The sequence below is a fragment of the Podarcis muralis genome, chromosome 9 (assembly GCF_964188315.1).
Source record: "Podarcis muralis chromosome 9, rPodMur119.hap1.1, whole genome shotgun sequence".
Classification (NCBI taxonomy): domain Eukaryota; kingdom Metazoa; phylum Chordata; class Lepidosauria; order Squamata; family Lacertidae; genus Podarcis; species Podarcis muralis.
In genome coordinates this window covers 22106508-22126514 of record NC_135663.1, presented here as the reverse complement: position 1 = coordinate 22126514, position 20007 = coordinate 22106508, and the positions used below count along the sequence as shown (strand labels likewise).

The 20007-nt window shown below is 42.9% G+C and overlaps 2 protein-coding genes across 4 annotated transcripts in view; one reads left to right on the top strand and one right to left on the bottom strand.

The window, feature by feature from the left end:
- MANBA (mannosidase beta) overlaps window positions 1-8017 on the top strand; it is a 64048-nt gene extending 56031 nt beyond the window's left edge. For both annotated transcript variants that reach the window (XM_028743519.2, XM_028743523.2), the window contains 3 exons: window positions 4222-4364; window positions 4757-5014; window positions 6012-8017. In XM_028743519.2, the coding sequence (XP_028599352.2) occupies window positions 4222-4364; window positions 4757-5014; window positions 6012-6236 (626 nt within the window). In that variant the 3' untranslated portion in view covers window positions 6237-8017. The remainder of the gene's footprint in view (window positions 1-4221; window positions 4365-4756; window positions 5015-6011) is intronic.
- The window catches only part of NFKB1 (nuclear factor kappa B subunit 1), a 68560-nt gene continuing 56517 nt past the window's right edge, over window positions 7965-20007 (bottom strand). For both annotated transcript variants that reach the window (XM_028743625.2, XM_028743623.2), the window contains exons 18-24: window positions 18848-19017; window positions 17523-17625; window positions 15262-15386; window positions 14649-14715; window positions 12290-12462; window positions 11010-11190; window positions 7965-8663 (exon numbers count right to left, since the gene is read on the bottom strand). In XM_028743625.2, the coding sequence (XP_028599458.2) occupies window positions 8485-8663; window positions 11010-11190; window positions 12290-12462; window positions 14649-14715; window positions 15262-15386; window positions 17523-17625; window positions 18848-19017 (998 nt within the window). In that variant the 3' untranslated portion in view covers window positions 7965-8484. The remainder of the gene's footprint in view (window positions 8664-11009; window positions 11191-12289; window positions 12463-14648; window positions 14716-15261; window positions 15387-17522; window positions 17626-18847; window positions 19018-20007) is intronic.

Genomic DNA, 20007 nt, shown 5'->3' with positions numbered 1-20007 from the left:
CACCATCTCCAGATCTGTCCTGGAGGGGGAAACCCAGAACAGATTTAGGAGGGACACAGGAAGAGGAGAAGGAGGGGAGGTTCTGTTGCACAGCCAGATGTTCTTGTGCTGGCAAGAACTACTTTGTTGGGTACTGCCCAGGGTACCACAAATTAAATTGCAGCATTTTGTCAAATGCCTTAAAGCACCAAGCTTTTTAGCCATTTCAGGCATGCAGTGGTAACCAACATGGTGCCCTCCAGATGTTGTGGACCACAACTCCCCTTGTTGTTGGCTGAGAGGAGTCGGAGTGCAAAACATCAGAGGAGCATCACACTGGATACCTTTGGGATAAGGCTTGACATTAAAGTCTGGTTCCTACAATGTCAGCAGTTCCCGAGGGTGTGTGTGCACGTGTTCCCATCCCCAGTTTTACCTGGGGTGTGTCCCAGGAAGAGCTAATATAATCTGCATGTCATTCTGGTAGATAACTTTGATTTGCAGAGGAAAGAAGTTAGGAGATATTAAAAGTAGAGCCTTTAATTATGTCGTAGGATTCGCCTTTGCTGCTACACAGGATGTCATGATTTGGTCTGAACAGTCTCTTCCTCTCTGGGCATGTTTCAATCGTTGTTGAAAAATTAAAGAGACATCTGTTTAAATTAGCACTTGACTCTCACAGAGACTTTTAATAGACTGTCGGGGTTTTGTAGTATGAATAACAAGGTGTATGTTTCTGAGCTCTCGTCTCCCCCAATTCCATCGTAGTGGATTCGGGTGATAACGGTGGTCAGTTCCCACAACCATGTCTTGGCTTAGGAAGCTGAAATATGCATCAGTGGTCAGATATATGGGTATAAAGGGGGCAGGAGCAAATTTTCATTGAATAGGGTTCAAACTACAAGGGAGAAAAAGAAAGATTTCGGTTAATGATGATTTAAAGTGGCACGATGCTGTTTTAAATGTATAGTGCAGATAGGGCCTTAGTCATCCACATGGGACAGCTGTAGCCACAGTGTGAGGTTACGTCTTTAGGAGAGGAAAGCAAATGGCAACCACTGTTTGCTGAGCCGCAGGTCTTGTGTAATGTCACCTTGACATACCTGATTCAAATCACACATTTTACTTGGACGGGATGACTCAGTTTTAGTCTCATCACATCTAGCACTTACATCATCCAGTGAGCTGAAACCAGCAGCTATTAGAGAGAATAATAGCTTTTGGATGTATGATTATGGTGCAGACCAAGGAAATGATGCCTTTGGGGTTTGCAGTTGATTAATTTAGCACTGGTCCCAGAGAGGAGTGGGCTGCCTACTCTGACTGTTGGTGAGAAGAACTTCAGGGAAAACTTAAAAACTAGGAACCTACTGCTGCCACTCTCCTTTATTCTGTGTCTCTATCCCATGTCACCCTTATTATTTGTGGATTAAAGCATTTCTATTATAGTTAAAGCATTTCTACTATATATCCTTCAGAAGAAAAAGGCTGCCAGAGCAGTGTACAAAAATAACAAGACAGTCCCTGCCTTCAGGCTGATATATTGTAAAGGACACAACACAAAAGGAAAAGGAACTGGGAGGGAGAAGGAAAATCAAGGCTGCATTTCTAGTTACAAAGTCTATCTGGTAGCAAGTAATGAAGCTGGATGTAAGCACCACCAAAGAGGAATTCAAACAAATAGCCAGCACGTGTAGACACAAAGTCAGAAAAGCTAAAGCACAGAATGAACTCAGGCTTGCTAGAGAGGTTAAAAGCAACAAAAAAGGCTTTTATGGCTATGTTCATAGCAAAAGGAAGAACAAAGAAACAGTGGGGTCACTCAGAGGAGAAGATGGTGAAATGCAAACAGGGGACACAGAAAGGGCTGAACTCCTCAATGCCTTCTTTGCCTCAGTCTTCTCTGATAAAGAAAACAATGCCCGACCTGAAGAATTTGGAGCAAATGATTCAGCAGAGGAAACACAGCCCAGAATAACTAAGGAGATAGTACAAGAATACTTGGCTAGTCTAGATGTATTCAAGTCTCCAGGGCCAGATGAACTGCATCCAAGAGTATTAAAAGAACTGGCAGATGTGATTTCAGAACCACTGGCAGTCATCTTTGAGAATTCCTGGAGAACAGGCGAAGTCCCGGCAGACTGGAGGAGGGCAAATGTTGTCCCTATTTTCAAAAAGGGGAAAAGAGAGGACCCAAATAATTATCGCCCAGTCAGTCTGACATCAATACCAGGGAAGATTCTGGAGAAGATCATTAAGCAAACAGTCTGTGAGCACCTAGAAAAGAATGCTGTGATCACCAATAGTCAGCATGGATTTCTGAAAAATAAGTCATGTCAGACTAACTTGATCTCGTTTTTTGACAGAATTACAAGCCTGGTAGATGAAGGGAACGCAGTGGATGTAGCCTACCTTGATTTCAGCAAGGCATTTGACAAGGTGCCCCATGATATTCTTGTAAAGAAGCTGGTAAAATGCGGTCTTGACTATGCTACCACTCAGTGGATTTGTAACTGGCTGACTGACCGAACCCAAAGGGTGCTCATCAATGGTTCCTCTTCATCCTGGAGAAGAGTGACTAGTGGGGTGCCACAGGGTTCTGTCTTGGGCCCAGTCTTATTCAACATCTTTATCAACGACTTGGATGATGGACTCAAGGGCATCCTGATCAAATTTGCAGATGACACCAAACTGGGAGGGGTGGCTAACACCCCAGAGGACAGGATCACACTTCAAAACAACCTTGACAGATTAGAGAACTGGGCCAAAACAAACAAGATGAACTTTAACAGGGAGAAATGTAAAGTATTGCACTTGGGCAAAAAAAATGAGAGGCACAAATACAAGATGGGGGACACTTGGCTTGAGAGCAGTACATGTGAAAAGGATCTAGGAGTCTTGGTTGACCACAAACTTGACATGAGCCAACAGTGTGACGCGGCAGCTAAAAAAGCCAATACAATTCTGGGCTGCATCAATAGGAGTATAGCATCTAGATCAAGGGAAGTAATAGTGCCACTGTATTCTGCTCTGGTCAGACCTCACCTGGAGTACTGTGTCCAGTTCTGGGCACCACAGTTCAAGAAGGACACTGACAAACTGGAACGTGTCCAGAGGAGGGCAACCAAAATGGTCAAAGGCCTGGAAACGATGCCTTATGAGGAATGGCTAAGGGAGCTGGGCATGTTTAGCCTGGAGAAGAGGAGGTTAAGGGGTGATATGATAGCCATGTTCAAATATATAAAAGGATGTCACATAGAGGAGGGAGAAAGGTTGTTTTCTGCTGCTCCAGAGAAGCGGACACGGAACAATGGATCCAAACTACAAGAAAGAAGATTCCACCTAAACATTAGGAAGAACTTCCTGACAGTAACAGCTGTTCGACAGTGGAATTTGCTGCCAAGGAGTGTGGTGGAGTCTCCTCCTTTGGAGGTCTTTAAGCAGAGGCTTGACAACCATATGTCAGGAGTGCTCTGATGGTGTTTCCTGCTTGGCAGGGGGTTGGACTCGATGGCCCTTGTGGTCTCTTCCAACTCTATGATTCTATGATTCTATGATTCTACAACAGACGGTCTGCTATTTCCTCTGCATCTGGCGGTTTCAGCCACCTCTTTCTCTGCAGTGCAGTTGCTTGAAATACAGGACATTAATTGCTTGAATTCCAGTGGCCCCATCACCTGCTTTTCAGATAAGTTGTCACATTTGTTGAGTGCATATACATATCTGTGTATGCCCTATATAGCATGTGTCATCACATTCACTGTGGTCGCCCTGCATGCAGGGAATGGATTGCCTAATGGTGAGAGGGGTTTAGCAGTTCTAGGGGAGCTGGTACCGCTAGTTCCTGTCAGAGAACCTGGTACCTTTCTGCAAACGCCTGCCTGATATGGCTTCCATTTTGAACAGCAGCAATAGAGACACTAGAAGGTTTTTAGCATGTGAACAGGAATGAGTGTATGGGCTGCTTTGATACAAGCACAAATATTAATAAGGGGAAAGAGTTAGCTCCAGTGGTGAAGCAAGCAAGCAAGCAAGCAAGCAAGCAAGCAATAAATGAATGAATGAATGAATGAATGAATGTAAGTGATATCCACTCATTCTCCTCAAGTCATTTATGAACCAGCCTTCCTCCGACTCTAGAAAATGAAAAAGGCCTCTTAATCTGAATGGTTGCATAGTAAGGTAAGCTGCAGGTCATTTCAAGGTATGGTTAATATATTTTCTCCTTTGGAACCTTCTCAGAATATGGTGGCAAGTGGAAGATGCTCCATTATTTTGCCCAGCGCTTTTTCGCTCCTTTATTGCCTGTGGCATATGAAGATAAAGATGCTCTCTACATATATGGAATCTCAGATCTTCACGCAGATTATGAGCTGACACTCAGAGTAAGTTCCACTTTGCCCATTCTCTGAAGCTGGGTCTGGAAAGAATTTGGAGGCTGGGCAGGGTGGGCTTTCCCCCAACCCTTCCATTCAACCCAAAGCAAAATCTTAAGGAGTCTAGCTCTAAAGAAATACTCCCAACTACGAAATAATGCTGTATTTTGAGTTTTTAAGTGAGGTGTAAATATTTGAATTTTGCAAGCTAATGTTGTAGGATTATTGCCTGAATAAAGGCATCCTCCTGTCAAAGTTAAGCTCTTTTGAAGGCTATGAATTTTAATAAGAGAAATGTAAACATGTGCTCACTCTAGGTTGAGTTGTTTTGAGTTTTATTAATGGCAAGGAAGTATTCATAATCTGCCTTTATTGTCTTGAACTCTTAACCTGCCCTGCAGGTCAGTCTGCATGATTGGGGTTTGACAGAGCCAGTGTGTACCTTGGCTAAAGAGGGTGTGCTCATCAAGGGAGGAGCAGCTGTCCCCATCTACAAGGAGCCCATCAGTGACCTTCTGAAACAATGTGGAAATTGTACCAGGCAAAGCTGTGTTGTCACCTTTTCCCTTGAGGGTGAAGAGGAGCTCTCCAGCCCAAGCAATTACCACTTCCTGTCCTCATTGAAGGATGCAGTTGGATTAAAGAATCCACAACTTCTTGTAAGCAACAAAATTATTCTGTTCAAGTAATAACCTTCATTCCTTGGCACACAAGTAGCAGTTCATAGAACCACAGAGGGTATAGAATAACTGCGGTGAGATGTCTTGGCCCTGAGTAATTCTCAGAAGCTGTGTATGAAGTCAGGATACTGAACTCTGTGCACAGTACCAAAGGATCTGTGATTTCACCCTTATGGAAGCATATGTGCCGAACCTTACAAAAGGTAAGGGCGGAGCCTTGGATGCCATATGCAAAACTGCCTAATTCCCATCATTTATAGATGTCATGGAATTGAACTTTTATTGCCGTTTCTTGGTGTTTTTGCCTTAAAATGGAGCAATTATGTTGGGGCATAGAAAGTGCCTCATGTCTAAATAAAATGGCATTCCTGCTTAATGCTGATCCTTGGTCCTGCCAAGGCTCCATGTCTTCAGCATGTCTGCAAAATCAGGCTGAGCCAGCGCAAATAGGAACTGTGAGCAAGAAGAGCAGGCAGTCGTTCTGCATTATGGATTTATGAGGCAGTATTTCCTGAGACCTTTTGACATTACATAAGAAGTAATGGTGGGCACACTGGCGTGTCATCTTGGCAAACCAAGACTTAACTGGTGCAGTTCTGGGGAAGAGTAATTTTCTTCATCTCCTGGAATTGCTGAAGAGGAAACCATAGTACAGTGGTAACCAATGTAGGGTCCCTCCAGGTGTTTGGGGACTACACCTCCCATTAACCCTGACTATTGTTCATACTGGCTGGGACTGATGGGAGTTCTATATCTGGAGTTACGCTAGCAATCCTTGCTGTAGTATTAAACCAGTATAAAAATAATGTTTATAAATCAGGTTTCAAGTAACAAGCGGCTCCATATGCCATTATTTCCTTTTCTGCAGACAAGCTTGTTGTGAGGAGGAATAAATTATTAAAGCACATTGTTTATAATAGGGAATTTCTACTAGGCACACTGCACAGATAATAATCCTTTGCCCCCTCCCCTTCAGGCTTCTGTTACCCAAGAAGGAGATCAGTTTCAGATTATCCTGGAAGCCACAGCCATCGCTCCTTTTGTTTGGTTGGATGCTGGAAACATCCCAGGAAGATTCAGTGACAACGGTTTCCTTCTCACTGAGAAACGGAGAGTCATACTGTTCTACCCTTGGGAAACCACTAGCGCCAAAGAGCTGGAGAAGTCGCTCAGCTTAACATCATTGACAGACATTTCCTGAGGAAAGGCCTGAAGGAGGGAGAGGAAGCTGGATGGAAATGGGAATGCAATGCCGCAGCAAAAGAGGCACAAACTAGGACCATTAAACATCATTCTTGTGCCAGCATCTTCCACACTTGGGACCCTTTTGTTCAGCGGACTGGAGCCCAGAGCAAATCAGCACAGCTACAGAACAAGGTGACCACGTATGCTAAGAGAGCTTAATGAAAACAGTGAAATGAAGTGCATAGAATGATTCTTTAGTGCCCTCATTTACTTTCCTCTGTATTCTGGCAACAGGGCTTTTTATTCAAGATGGAAGGATGTGCTGCACCAGTATTAGTCTAAGGAGCCAAACTGATGCACGTCTCAGATTATAGGGAAGATGGGTGGTAGTGGAAGTCTTAGTTATTGGGGCTAGTCAACGTGGGACTTCCCTAAGGGTCTCACTCCCCAGATAGTTAGAGCAGTGTCCCCAAGGCATGCTTAAAGTTGCAAGGTGGAGAGGCTGCACACAGATCTCTCTTAAAGGTGCTAGGTGCACAAGTCTAGGAACCACTTGCAAAGTAGGCCTGATATGTGTGCTGCTAAAGATGGCAGGAAAAAAAATAATAGGAGTGGCTGCAGGCATAAACAAGAGTATTTTTTCCTTTACCACTGCATATTATCAGTCAGCAGCTACTCATTGGAAGGAGGTCTTTAAAATCACTGGCTGTTATTTTTTTGGTTGGCTTGAACTGTGGCACTTCTCAGCTTAGGATTCCTTCTTTCACTGGTCCACACTGTGTTCAGAGGGCTGGTGGTTGTTTTTGCTGCAACAGAGTGACAGCTAAGTATTGTGTCATCTTAAAAAGACCTAACAGTTGGTTCTCTTTATCATCTGTGGCTGTGGAGGGTGGTCATTTTTATACATTTAAGCTCTGAATCTTGTCACAGGCTGTACCATTGCCAATCAACTTTAACAGTCGTACCTTGGTTGATGAACGGAATCCGTTCCGGAAGTCCGTCTGACGTTTGAAAACCAAGGTGCGGCTTCTGATTGGCTGCAGGAGCTTCCTACACTCAATTGGAAGCCACGTCGGATGTTCGGGTTCCAAAGAACGTTCGCAAACCAGAACACTCACTTCTGGGTTTGCAGTGTTCGGGAGCCAAAACGTTTGAGTCACAAGGCGTTCGTCAATTAAGGTACAACTGTACATCCCCCTTCAAACCCACGTAATGGTTGACTGAGGATCACACACTCTTCTTTCGGTGAAGTGGGCCCTAGTCCATGAATGCTTATGTCATAATGTCAATGTTAAAGTTGCCACAAGGACCTGTTGATCTTGGTTCACCTGTCTTTCCCACTTTCAGTATGTTTTTTCAGCACCCTTGTCTGTTTACTTAAGTGTCCAGCTCACAGCTATCTGACACACAAGTGGAAAAAGGTGTGAATAGTTTCTTCCTATAGTTCAAGAGAGTTTAAGGGGGGGTTTCTATGGACACATACAGTGGCCTTCTGTGTTCTCACCTTCTTTACCTCTTAAGGAGTTTAGGAGTTAAGCCGCCCTTGAGAGAAGTTACTGAAAATTTTTAGCAGGTCTTTAGGCCTTTCTCAGGTGATCTCATAATGGAAAAATGCCTCACTCAAATCAGAATTCACCTTCTGATTTACGTTATGAGTGCTTTGTCATCAAGCTAATGGGAGCAGTTTGCCTCCAGGACCTTAGCTGCTTTCCATGTGTGCTTCAGCACAAAAATACAGAAAATGTGAATTTTGTCTTTTATTATAAAAGTAAAATAAAAAACCAAGCATTTAAAAAGAACATTATTTTTCTTGAGTAATTTCATCTAAACAAGAATATTTACAGCAGAAAGCTGGTAAAACAGGATGGGGGAAACAGTCTGAAGCTTGGATGATTTTTATAGACACCAGATGAAAATTTAAATATACTTACTGAAATATACATTATATTCTTTTGACTTAAGTATCTATCCTGATCACTGCTTACGACCCTGTTCCGCGCTCCACAGCCAATGTCTCTCTTGTAACTTTTACCATACATCATGTTGGTAGTCCATTTCTTCTATAGGTGAAGATCTTAGGAAGAAAGAAGGCCACTCCATCTTCATGCTGCTGGTCCTGAGCTTCCCACTTTACTGGGACCCGATTCCCATTTCTTGAACAGTCCTGTCGATGTACATTTTAAAGAGCTTTTTCTTCCAGTGCACTTTGAATTGTTAGCAACTTCCTCCCTCTGCAGGAAACTTTACAAAACCATTCCACACCTCTAAGTGGCTTCAATTTTGCCTTGTGGCAAGTTGTCCTGGCCGTAGCCTGTGGTCAGTTTCTTAAGTGTTACTGGTGACTTGCTGGTGAAAGACTCTGAATATGTGAAGCTGAGTTTGCGGAGGGAAATCTCTACACCGCTGTCACAAATACTTTCAGCATCCTGGAATTTGAGATCACCTGGCAGAGGGGAAAAGGAACATGTTGCATAATTCATGGGGTTTTAAGAAAATGCTAATACAATGCAATATATCCAGTTCAGGAAATAAATCAAAAGAGCAATGCAAAGGCCTCTTTGCTCCCCAGACAATGGTGAAAACAAAAATTACTAGCAGCTGCAGAAGGAGTCCAGGGCAGGAGCTTTACGAATATTAGTGTTTCCAGGCAACATGTTTTGCACACTCAAGGTCTCTGGCTGAATCCTTGGCACTTCCAATTAAAAGAGCTTTGTTGGCAAAGCTAGGAAGGATTTGTGCCTAAGAACATGGACAATCCAGAAAATGCTGGGATAGATGGCCAAGCGGTATTATATGATAAGGCAGCTTCACATGTCCTGAAGCCTTGGCTTGTCCTTGTGCTAAGCTTGTTTTTCCTACCATGTCACTAAATGCCAAGGCTGCACCAGCTGCTAGAACATTGGGAAGGTGACCTGTGTTTTCTAAGGTTCCAGCACTATTTTAAAAAATCATCTTGGAATTACTGAGATCTGGCAAAGAAACAGTCACCTAGATAAGTATGGGTACAGATTTACTGAACTGCTCCCTTAAGAATCGTAACTATTGATTGCTCTGTTGCTTCCCTTAAATGCACTACTGCCAGGCCAAACAATTAAAAAACACACACCAATGAATGTGTTTCCAGATAATGAGAGAACAAAGTAACAGTGAAATCCTCAGCAAGTTGCTTCAGAAGCAAGTTGATTTCAGTAGGACTTTCTTGCTAGTAATTGTGTTAAGGATTGCATTTCTTATGCATGTTTGTTTTTTATTCTTTTCTTAGTAAACTAGTGGGGTGGGGTGTTTTAAGCAAAGCTATTCTGCATGTTTTCATTCCTAACTGTCTTCTGCATCCCATTAATATTTAAATACATAGGTTATTACAAAATATCTATTCAAATATGTATTTGATCTCCATGTATACAATTCAAAATGTGTTTTATTCCAAACCAACAGTTTTTAAAACACTAGGGACGCAGGTGGCGCTGTGGGTAAAAGCCTCAGTGCCTAGGACTTGCCGATCGAAAGGTCGGCGGTTCGAATCCCCGCGGCGGGGTGTGCTCCCGTTGCTCGGTCCCAGCGCCTGCCAACCTAGCAGTTCGAAAGCACCCCCAGGTGCAAGTAGATAAATAGGGACCGCTTACTGGCGGGAAGGTAAACGGCGTTTCCGTGTGTTGCGCTGGCTCGCCAGATGCAGCTTGTCATGCTGGCCACGTGACCCGGAAGTGTCTCTGGACAGCGCTGGCCCCCGGCCTCTTAAGTGAGATGGGCACACAACCCTAGAGTCTGTCAAGACTGGCCCGTACGGGCAGGGGTACCTTTACCTTTTTATTATTTTACTATTACATCTTTTCCTCCCTGTTGCTCAGAGCATCATATATGGGCGTAATGAGTGTCCTATCAAGGCACTAACCAAGGTATGGGGAGCTTTTGGCCCTCCAGATGTTGGCGAATGACAGCTCCCATCAGCCCCAGCAAGCATGGCCAATGGCCAAGGATGGTGGGAGCTATTGTCCAGGAAAACCTGGAGTGTGAAAGGTTCCCCACATCATCACTAACCCAACAAACCTGCTTAACTTCAACAAGGTGTGCCCTCAGTCTTAATTCATGGCACTTCCCTTCCAAAACCTTTAAATGCAGAGAACTAAAATATAGATAAACCCATTCCTCATCCATGTCAGTTCTGCATGTTTTCATTCCTAACTGTCTTCTGCATCCCATTAATACTGTTTTTCAATACATAGGTTATTACAAAATATCTATTCAAATATGTATTTGATCTCCATGTATACAATTCAAAATGTGTTTTATTCCAAACCAACAGTTTTTAAAACACATTTTGGTAGGTTTCTTTAAATTTTGCAATACAGTTGTGGGCTCAGAGTAGTGTGAAACATAAAGGAATAAATATATGTTCTGATCGACAACGTTAGTCTGGAAGTGTGCATCAAGTAAGTTTGCACTGAAATTTATGGGAATTTGTCAAGGACACCTAGTCTGAATACTCTTTGAGACGCATCAACTCAGGAGCTGACTAGTGCTGCAGCTGAATGGATATTTGTGTCAGGAACTTCACAGCAGTGTTTTAGGCTAAGAAGAACCCTACAAGAGTTAGGGAATTCCTAACCTCACCCAGTAGGCTCAGCAGCTGCGAAAGGATTTGAATCTAGGTTTGTCACATGCAAATCAAACCATCTAGACACCTCATTGTTCTGTCCTTATTACCATCTCTGCCACAGGGGTGGGGTGGGGTGGAGCTGCAAAATGTTTGTTTTATTGCAGGAGCATTGATTGGCATAGAGCAGTTTACCTGTTTGTGCTATCATGGGAGGGGAAGGCGATTCGCATAATGGAGGTCTTGCATCCTTTGCCTGCTCTTTGCAGGACTGGCTCGATGAGATGGATAATGAGTTCTGAATTATTTCTGCAGCCTCTGTACAATCCATTTCTATCAAGGCATCAACCAGCTCCCTTACAGTGCCACCAGAAACCTGCATAGATATTTAAAAAAAGGTAAACAAACTGGGGCAGGCTTTCCACCCAATTAAAAGAGGATCATTAGCTTTCTATGCAAGTGCAGATCTATAAAAAAACTTCACGGTAGGTAACTTGACAGTTGGCTTTGGTTTTCCTTCAAAGAACAGGAATATCAACACTTATTGACTGAAGGTGAGTATATTATTATTATTATTATTATTATTAGGCAGGTGGTAATAATAAGGTCCTGGGGTAGGTTACAACAATGTAAAAAGATATTAAAATCAGTTAAAATAATTCACCATCAAAAGAATAGGGTGGGTCCTAAAATAGATATATTTCAGGTGTCAAAGTCAAGGTGCATCATTAGCATGTGACAAAAACTACAATGATGGTGCCAGTAACATCCCACAGCCTAGCTTTAGGGGCTGCCACCCCACAGCTTCTGAGGGTGCTGGAACTAACACGGGGCTTTTTTCTGCCAGTCTGACCCAAGGGAGCCTGTAGTAAACTCTTTAACGTGAACCACTTCAATTGGGCCCAGAAACAAACATGAGATATCCCTAGAATTCTTATAAACATGCAGCCACGTGGCAGAATAAAATATGTAATAGTTGGAGAGCATTGTTTAATTTACAGATGAAAAACCTATATGATTGCTTCTTGCCATGCGCATGGCACGACTACACAAACTTTTTCTGCGATTAACACTGAGAGAATCTCTCACCTTACAGTGAGTTTTTAAATAATGCAGCAGCCTTAAAAGGGTCAAACATGCTCCTGCAATGGGGTATTCTTAACATCATATGGTTGGAAATGATCAACAGGTCCCAAATTCCCCAGTCCAAGCCCAATATGCACACCGATAAATGCACAGAACTTGTGCATTTGCAGGCCTCTTGTTAAGTTCACTGGAATGACTAACTCGCCATGTGCAAATGATAGGCTGTCTCCTGTTCTATAATCAATAGAAACATCATCATAGGCACAGGCGCCCTCAGGGTCGTTGTGACAAGGAATTATTGAGGGATCTTACTAGGCAGGTGCTTATAGACATTAAAGACAGGATGCAAGGCTAAAGGGGCCATTGGGCTGGCACGTTATTCGAGTTACCTCATAATTATCAAGCAGGGTTTTTGACGGAGAGGGGCTCAACCGGAAGGCATTGTTAAGTATCCCTAGGCCAAGCTTCTGCGCCAGCATGGACCAGTTTTTGTTCAGATCAGGCACTTCAAGTAACTTGTAAAGCTGTAACTTGACATCCTCCTTCAGCTCTTTCATGTTTCCTGGAAGAAGGTGAAAAACAAAACCGAATGTGAATTTACTCACCACTAGCTATACTTCAAGGGACGCAGGTGGTGCTGTGGGTTAAACCACAGAGCCTAGGACTTGCCGATCTGAAGGTTGGCGGTTCAAATCCCCGTGAGGGGTTGAGCTCCCGTTGCCCGGTCCCTGCTCCTGCCCACCTAGCAGTTCGAAAGCACGTCAGAGTGCAAGTAGATAAATAGGTACTGCTCCGGCGGGAAGGGAAACGGCATTTCCGTGCGTTGTTCTGGTTCGCCAGAAGCGGCTTAGTCATGCTGGCCACATGACCCGGGAAGCTGTATGCCGGCTCCCTCAGCCAATAAAGCGAGATGAGCGCCGCAACCCCAGAGTCGGTCACGACTGGACCTAATGGTCAGGGTTCCCTTTGCCCTTTACCTTTAGCTATACTTCAACCCTTGCTCCTCAAGCGGAAGCAAATGCTCGTATTAAATACAGCAGTGTGTAAAAGCACACTGTTGACTACAGCCAAAACTGAGCAGGAACTTGGCCCTCCCAAAGTCTCCAGTGCAAATTTGAATGCTGGATGTGAGCCTCCTTTTTCCTTCCAGGCATGTTAGTCTGTTTCAACTAAACCAGGGGTCAGCAAACCTTTTCAGCAGGGGGCCAGTACACTGTCCCTCAGACCTTGTGGGGGGCTAGACTATATTTTGAAGGGAAAAAATGAATTCCTATGCCCCACAAATAACCCAGAGACACATTTTAAACAAAAGGACACATTCTACTCATGTAAAAACACGCTGAATCCCAGACCGTCCGTGGGCCAGATTTAGAAGGTGATTGGGCGGGATTCAGCCCCCGGGCCTTAGTTTGCCTACCCATGAACTAAACACAGCAATAATATTCCCACTGTGGGTAGAGTGAGACCATATGCTGATCATAACCCGTCTTTATTTATGAGACAGCACAAGTATAACACTTCAATAGGACAATGCTTTTTTAAAGTTTCAAGGTGTGTTAAAATTCAGCATCTGTTCACAGTGATCTAGTGCCCTTTGTCCACTACCTGACCGAGATATGGGGAGTAAATTAATTTGAACAGGTTGCTGCCAAGGAGCTCTTTCTCTTGCCAGGGACTGGATGGGACAAAAGCTAAGGAGCTGAGTTTGGATGTGCAAAATCTCTTAGCTGCTGAAATGAAACCATTTTTTCACTGGGAAAGGCGCTATAAAAAGATGCTTTCATCAATATAACTAGGACTGTCGCATGACAAAAGTAATGTTAGGTTGCAATCCTAAACCCAATTGACACGAGTTACTTCTAAAGTAAACATGCATAGAATTGCAATGAGTTGAGCAACTGTAGATTATAGAAGTTTTCAAGTGGATAAAAATTAGTCCTGAAACAGGAACAATGCTTTGTTTTTAGATGACATGCACTTACTTTTTAAAAATGTATTTGTATTATTAATAAATATTTTTGAAAACACTGCTGCCTAATTAATTGAGATCACTTTCTTTTTAGTCTATTAAAATGGATTACTCTGATTATCAGTCAAACATTGCACATCCACTATCAAATATGGAACTTTACAGAGTGATAGCAAAAGAGAAACATCTCTGACCTGAAGAGCTTCCTGACTAAAATTCTGACAAGGAGTTGGGGAGGGGAAACCAAGCTTCTTGGGTAATGGTGTGTGTGTTTATGTGTATCAGGCTTCCTCCAAAACAGAGTATGAATTAGGGGTAATTTAAGTCAGTGTAGGTTACATTAGCTTCCATAGTTAGGATGCTCTGGTAGTCTTTGTTTCAGCTGAGAAATAAAATGTAGGTGGTGAAGAGTGAAATACTGTACACTTACTCCCAGGTAAGTGCATTTAGAATTGCAGTCTAAGGCAAAGGCTGCACAGGAAAGGGTTTTTATAAGGATTTGATGGATGAGAGAGAGGAGGCATCACATGGCTGTTCTGAGAGAGGTTTCCAGGGAGAATAGACAGTGTTGTTTAAGAAACCTTGAGATGGCTGAAGGCAAAAAGTGCTGCCTCCTAGGTCAGACTGTACAATTCAGATCTCAAGTGTGCTTTTAGCAAAGAACAATAAGTGCCCTACAGCAAACCTGCTGCAAAATAATACTGAACAATCAAGCTAAGCTGGAGAAGAAAGAAATCTCAGCCAGTCCCGTTCCCCCCACCGCTTATACACACCCTTACCTTGTGTCAATAGATCTTCGGAAGCTATCTTTGATTTGGAGGGTTTACCATTCAAGATATCGTACACCTGTTAGGAAGAACAGTTAGCTAATTAGTGCAAACGCAAAGCGAAAGCATCCAGCTGCATCCTGTACATTTAAGTTTCAAGTCTGGCATTCATAGTCTTCAAGTGGTCAGCTGGTAGCATAATGCATATCTGTATTTTAGTGCTGGAGGAAGGTCACACTTTCCCTACCTCCTCCAGCATAACTGCAAAGAAAAAATTGGAAGTGACTGCTTCCATTTTTAAAGTAAAGTGGTGCCAGTACTCTGTACAGGTGAGTACTGTCACAAAAAAGCCCTTCTGCTTCTGCTCAGCCATACTTTAAAGAAAGGAGAATTATTTTTTAAATGTAAATCAAATTGCAGCTGCAACCAAGTCAACTGCTGCATCTTTGATTGTCACCCCAAACTGCAATATATATATGGGTATTCTTGTAGTTTTTAATACTGAAGACTAGTTCTTCCCACATTCCTGTACACAGATTGGAAAAAGGGTCTGGTCCATATTCTCAATCAGGCCTTAAATGAAAGATGTACTGGCTGTTGAGATGCCTTCATCCTAACCACTTGCCTCCCAGCTAGTTGCCATGTCCAAAGGTGTTGTTCCAGGTATGACCCCTTCATCTTCACCATCTTTGTCTTTCACATCATCTTGTTCAAACAATGGTTCAAAGTTCTCAATGTGGGGATCTGCACCTGCGAGGTGAAGCAAAGCACCATGGTGAAAGAGTATCACACCTTCACATCAGTAAACCCTTCTACTCTAATATTCAGTCAAGTAAATACACAAACGGAATTCCGGTGTGTAGGGCCAGCCCTAACATTATGAGGCGACCGCTTTGGGCGGCTTGATGTGGGGTGGTGGGCGGCAGTAGCAGCCTCTGGTTGTCCCTCCTGATCTATGCCCCCACACTGCCTGCCCTAGGCCCCCTAATCTGACCTGCCTAAGCATCACCAATGTTGAAGTAAGACTACTGCCAGTCTGTTTGGCTTCTATATGCAGAATGGGAAAGATCTGTCACTCACCAAATGTTGCCATATATAAAGCCTACTTTACTTTGATCCAAGAATGATAGATTTAAAATGCTAGACTGGGTAAAAAATGAACCTTTTTGTTCGTTTTGCATGGTTCACGCCTATCAAAAAGATGCATGCTTTTGGACAGAAGTCTTTGTTTTGTTTAGGATTCTCAGTTTTCTTCTTCACCGTTTCCCTCTCTTATTTAAAAACTTCTCATTCTTTAAGAATTTACAGATAGGTAGCCGTGTTGGTCTGCCATAGTCAAAACAAAAAAAAATCCTTCCATTAGCACCTTAAAGACCAACTAAGTTAGTTCTTGGTATGAGCTTTCATGTGCATGCACACTTCTTCAGTATCTCATACAAAGAACTAACTTAGTTGGTCTTTAAGGTGCTACCGGAAGGAATTTTTTTTTTGTTTTAAGAATTTAGTGTTACATGATTAGAACAATGTCTTAGGGCCTTTTCCTGCAACTTATTCAATGCTGCTACAAATGTTTTTCCAGAAGGGGGAGCTCAAGTGCTTCATGACAGTTTCTAAGTCCAGTCAAATGCACCAGTTATTAATATTGTATTATGCTTGTGGTGATGAGATGCCTCTTTGCTACAGTGCAATGGCTTGGAGTTGCTGAGAGAACAACTTCTGGGAGGGAAGGGAAAATTACTGATTTGGCTGGGGTCATTTTGCTACCTGAGGCAACTCCCACCACATTCCACATACAAAAGCTAGTCATTAAATCTTACTTTCAACACTGTGATGGAAAAGCAGCATAGCGGACAGGAATCTTCCTCACACATTATATGAGAGGTCTAGAGGATGGCAACACGAGAATGGGCTTTTTCTGTGGTGGCTCCCCACCTGTGGAAAGCTCTCCCCAGTGACACTCACCTGGCACCTTTGTTACATATATTTAGGCACCAGGCAAAAACATTCCTTTTCTCCCAGGCCTGTGGCTAATTAAACAATCTATGGTCTTATAAATTGTGTTGGGGGGAGTATTGCTTTTGTCTGTTGTTATTGTATGCATTGTGCATACAGTATTGTAAACTGCCCTGTAATCTTTGGATGAAGGCAGTTTAAACAAACAAACAAACAAACAAACAAACAAACAAATAAATAAATAAATAAATAAATAAATAAATAAAAGCTAAGGTAAAGGTAAGGTAAGGTAAAGGTAAAGGACCTCTGGATGGTTAAGTCCAGTCAAAGATAACTGGGGTTGCGGCGCCCATCTCAATTTCAGGCCGAGGAAGCCGGCGTTTGTCCACAGACAGCTTTCCAGGTCATGTGGCCAGCATGACTAAACTGCTTCTGGCGCAATGGGACACCATGACAAGTGCCAGAGCGCATGGAAATGCTGTTTACCTTCCCTATTTATCTACTTGCACTGGTGTGCTTTCAAACTGCTGGGTTGGCAGGAGCTGGGACAGAGCAACAGGAGCTCATCCCATCGCGGGGAATCGAACCGCCGACCTTCTGACTGGCAAGCCCAAGAGGCTCAGTGGTTTAGGCCACAGCGCCTAATAGTACACTGAGCACAAGAACATGTTGTCTACGCAAGTTTGTGTGAAACAGTGTGACTTGTTCATTTGTATAGTTCAAACCACTGTGCACGCAGGCACACAAACTCTACATTGCATGTCAGCAACTGTATAGCTTTACTACTTGTGTACAAAGACTGTACAGTCACTGAATGTAACTTGCAGATACCCCTGGGAAATTAAGAGAAAAAGGCTATAATCAAGGAGAGTCTGGGAAAAAATTATTTCACAGCACTAAAGCATCAGGAAGAGTTTAATGTTATTTTCTTACCTGCTGCTTTGAGAAGAGCAGTCATTTTTGTAGACCCCCTTCCAGCTGCTATGTGAAGTGGAGTTGTTCCATCATATGTAGTGCTGTCGACAAATGCATCACCCTTTAAAAAAAGAGAAATAAATATATGCTGGTTTAGTTACTTACATGCACACTGGGACCATACTTTGATGCCTCTACACAATTTTGGGCCAGCTTGAAAGAAAGAGCCTCCAAGGCCTCATGACCTGGGATGAACATTTACTTTTGTATATGGACTTGTGTGAGAATGATACGTAAGAGTGCTGAATTTAGAGCCGAAATGAAGCCATTTGTAAATGAATAAGCGAACAAAAAGAGCATCGGATGAACTCTGATAATTAAATATTGAGTGAAGTGTTTACTCACATTTATTTAAACAAATGTACATTAAACAGGAAAGATAAATAATGTGGAAAAATATTTAACAGAGTGGTCCAAAAAAATACCTTGGATGGTAAGCTGTAAAAATGAATGTTTTGCAAAAATAAAGATAAAATAAATACATACATACATGCACACACCCATTCCAGATCCAATACAACACTAAATTATTGGTGAAATATGACCACACATTTATGCAGGTTTTACTGTTTTTAACTGGTAAAAGGCCAGTATAAATATAAATTGATATTCAATTGCAAAATACCCAGGCCCATCAGAATATACATTGCTCTCCATGTCTTACTAGATGAAAGTGAATGTCAGTAACTGCTAACAAAATAAGTAAACAAATGAAAGGTCACCACAGAATCTAAAACTCAATTTTTAGATTGTAAAACTTTATTGTATTCTAAAGGTTCGGCTTCTTAGCCCCGCCACAGGCTCTTAATAATAGCTTTAGAATGCCTCAGTCAAATCCATTTAAAGCTGCAATCTTATTCCCAGTTACCAGGGAGTAAGTACCGATGAACTCAATGGGACTTCTGAGTAGCTATATGTAGGATTTCACTGCAAGTATCCAAGATCAGAGGAGGGAAAACTTTCAGTGGGTCGTGTCTACAAACCTTGAGCTTAAAGACAGGTCAGAGAGACCTTTTGTTTAATTAAAAATGTATAAAATAATTATGCAGTTATACTACATTCGTCTCATTCGAAAAAGCAGAATTATCTTGGTGGTTTTTTTTTAATTGCTCAATGTTCAGGGGTGGGAGAGCAGCCATCAATGAACATTTGGGACGACAGAAAATGCTTCTGTGACATTATTGCCATGCATGACCTGTGGGCTGCACATTGCCAACGTTGACCTGGGAAGCAAGGAAAATTGGCCAGGAAAACAAAGTGGTTCTGGCCCCCACGAAGCTCACCTCAAGCAGAAGGCAACCTGCCAAGGATATATTTCCTTGTTCGACAGCCAGGTGCAAGGCAGTTCTGCCAGATTTCTGTTCTTGGGCGTTGACATCAGCACCAGCAGCAATGAGCAGCCGGAGACAAGACACGCTATTTGCCATCACGGCTAGGTGAATAACAGCCAGCCCTGCAATAAAGAAGCACAGTACAGCAGCTGAATAGTGCGACAAGATCTCAAGCTCTGGAAAGTAGCTGCAGAAAAGCTAAACGTGGGCAATAAAGGGAGGCTGGGTTTGGGCTTCTCATGATTTGGGAGCGGTAATTCATGAAAAGAGAAGGCCTACAGTTTTGGGATGCATGTCAGAAAAGTAGGGGGAAGAAGAAGAAGAGTTTGGATTTGATATCCCACCTTTCACCCCCCTTCAGGAGTCTCAAAGCGGCTAACATTCTCCTTTCCCTTCCTCCCCCACAACAAACACTCTGTGAGGTGAGTGGGGCTGAGAGACTTCAGAGAAGTGTGACTGGCCCAAGGTCACCCAGCAGCTGCATGTGGAGGAGCGGAGATGCGAACCCGGTTCCCCAGATTACGAGACTACCGCTCTTAACCACTACACCACACTGGAAGCGAGATTACCATAGCAGCTGGTTTCATTTCCTTTTAAAACTTGTTTTGTACAGTGACAGCAAAAATAAGTGAATATTAAGAACCTAAGAAGAGCCTACTGAATCAGGTCAATGGTCCATCTAGTCCAGCATCCTATTCTCACAATGGCAGGACAGATGCCTGTAAGAAACCCGAGAGCAGGATTTGAACTCTTGCATTCTCCCCTCCTGTGATTTCCAGCAACTGGTGTTGCTGTGGAGGCTGAGCATAGACATCATGGCTAGTATCACCTCGATAGCCCCCTCCTCCATGTTTAAGTTTATTAACATGTAGGTATTAAGTTTTAAAAACTACATGTGTCATTGGGGGAAGTGGCTGGAGCTAAGCTCTGTTTGCAAGTGTTTCCACGTCCCCAAACACCCATAAAAAGAACATTCTCTGAAGTTTCAGCTGAAACGCCATGACACCTGTAAATGGGAATGGCAGATAACAGTGACTCAAATAGCACCCTCCCAATATCAGGCAGCATGGTACTTGGCTGGGTGGAAAGGCAAGCCTTTTTGAACCATATTT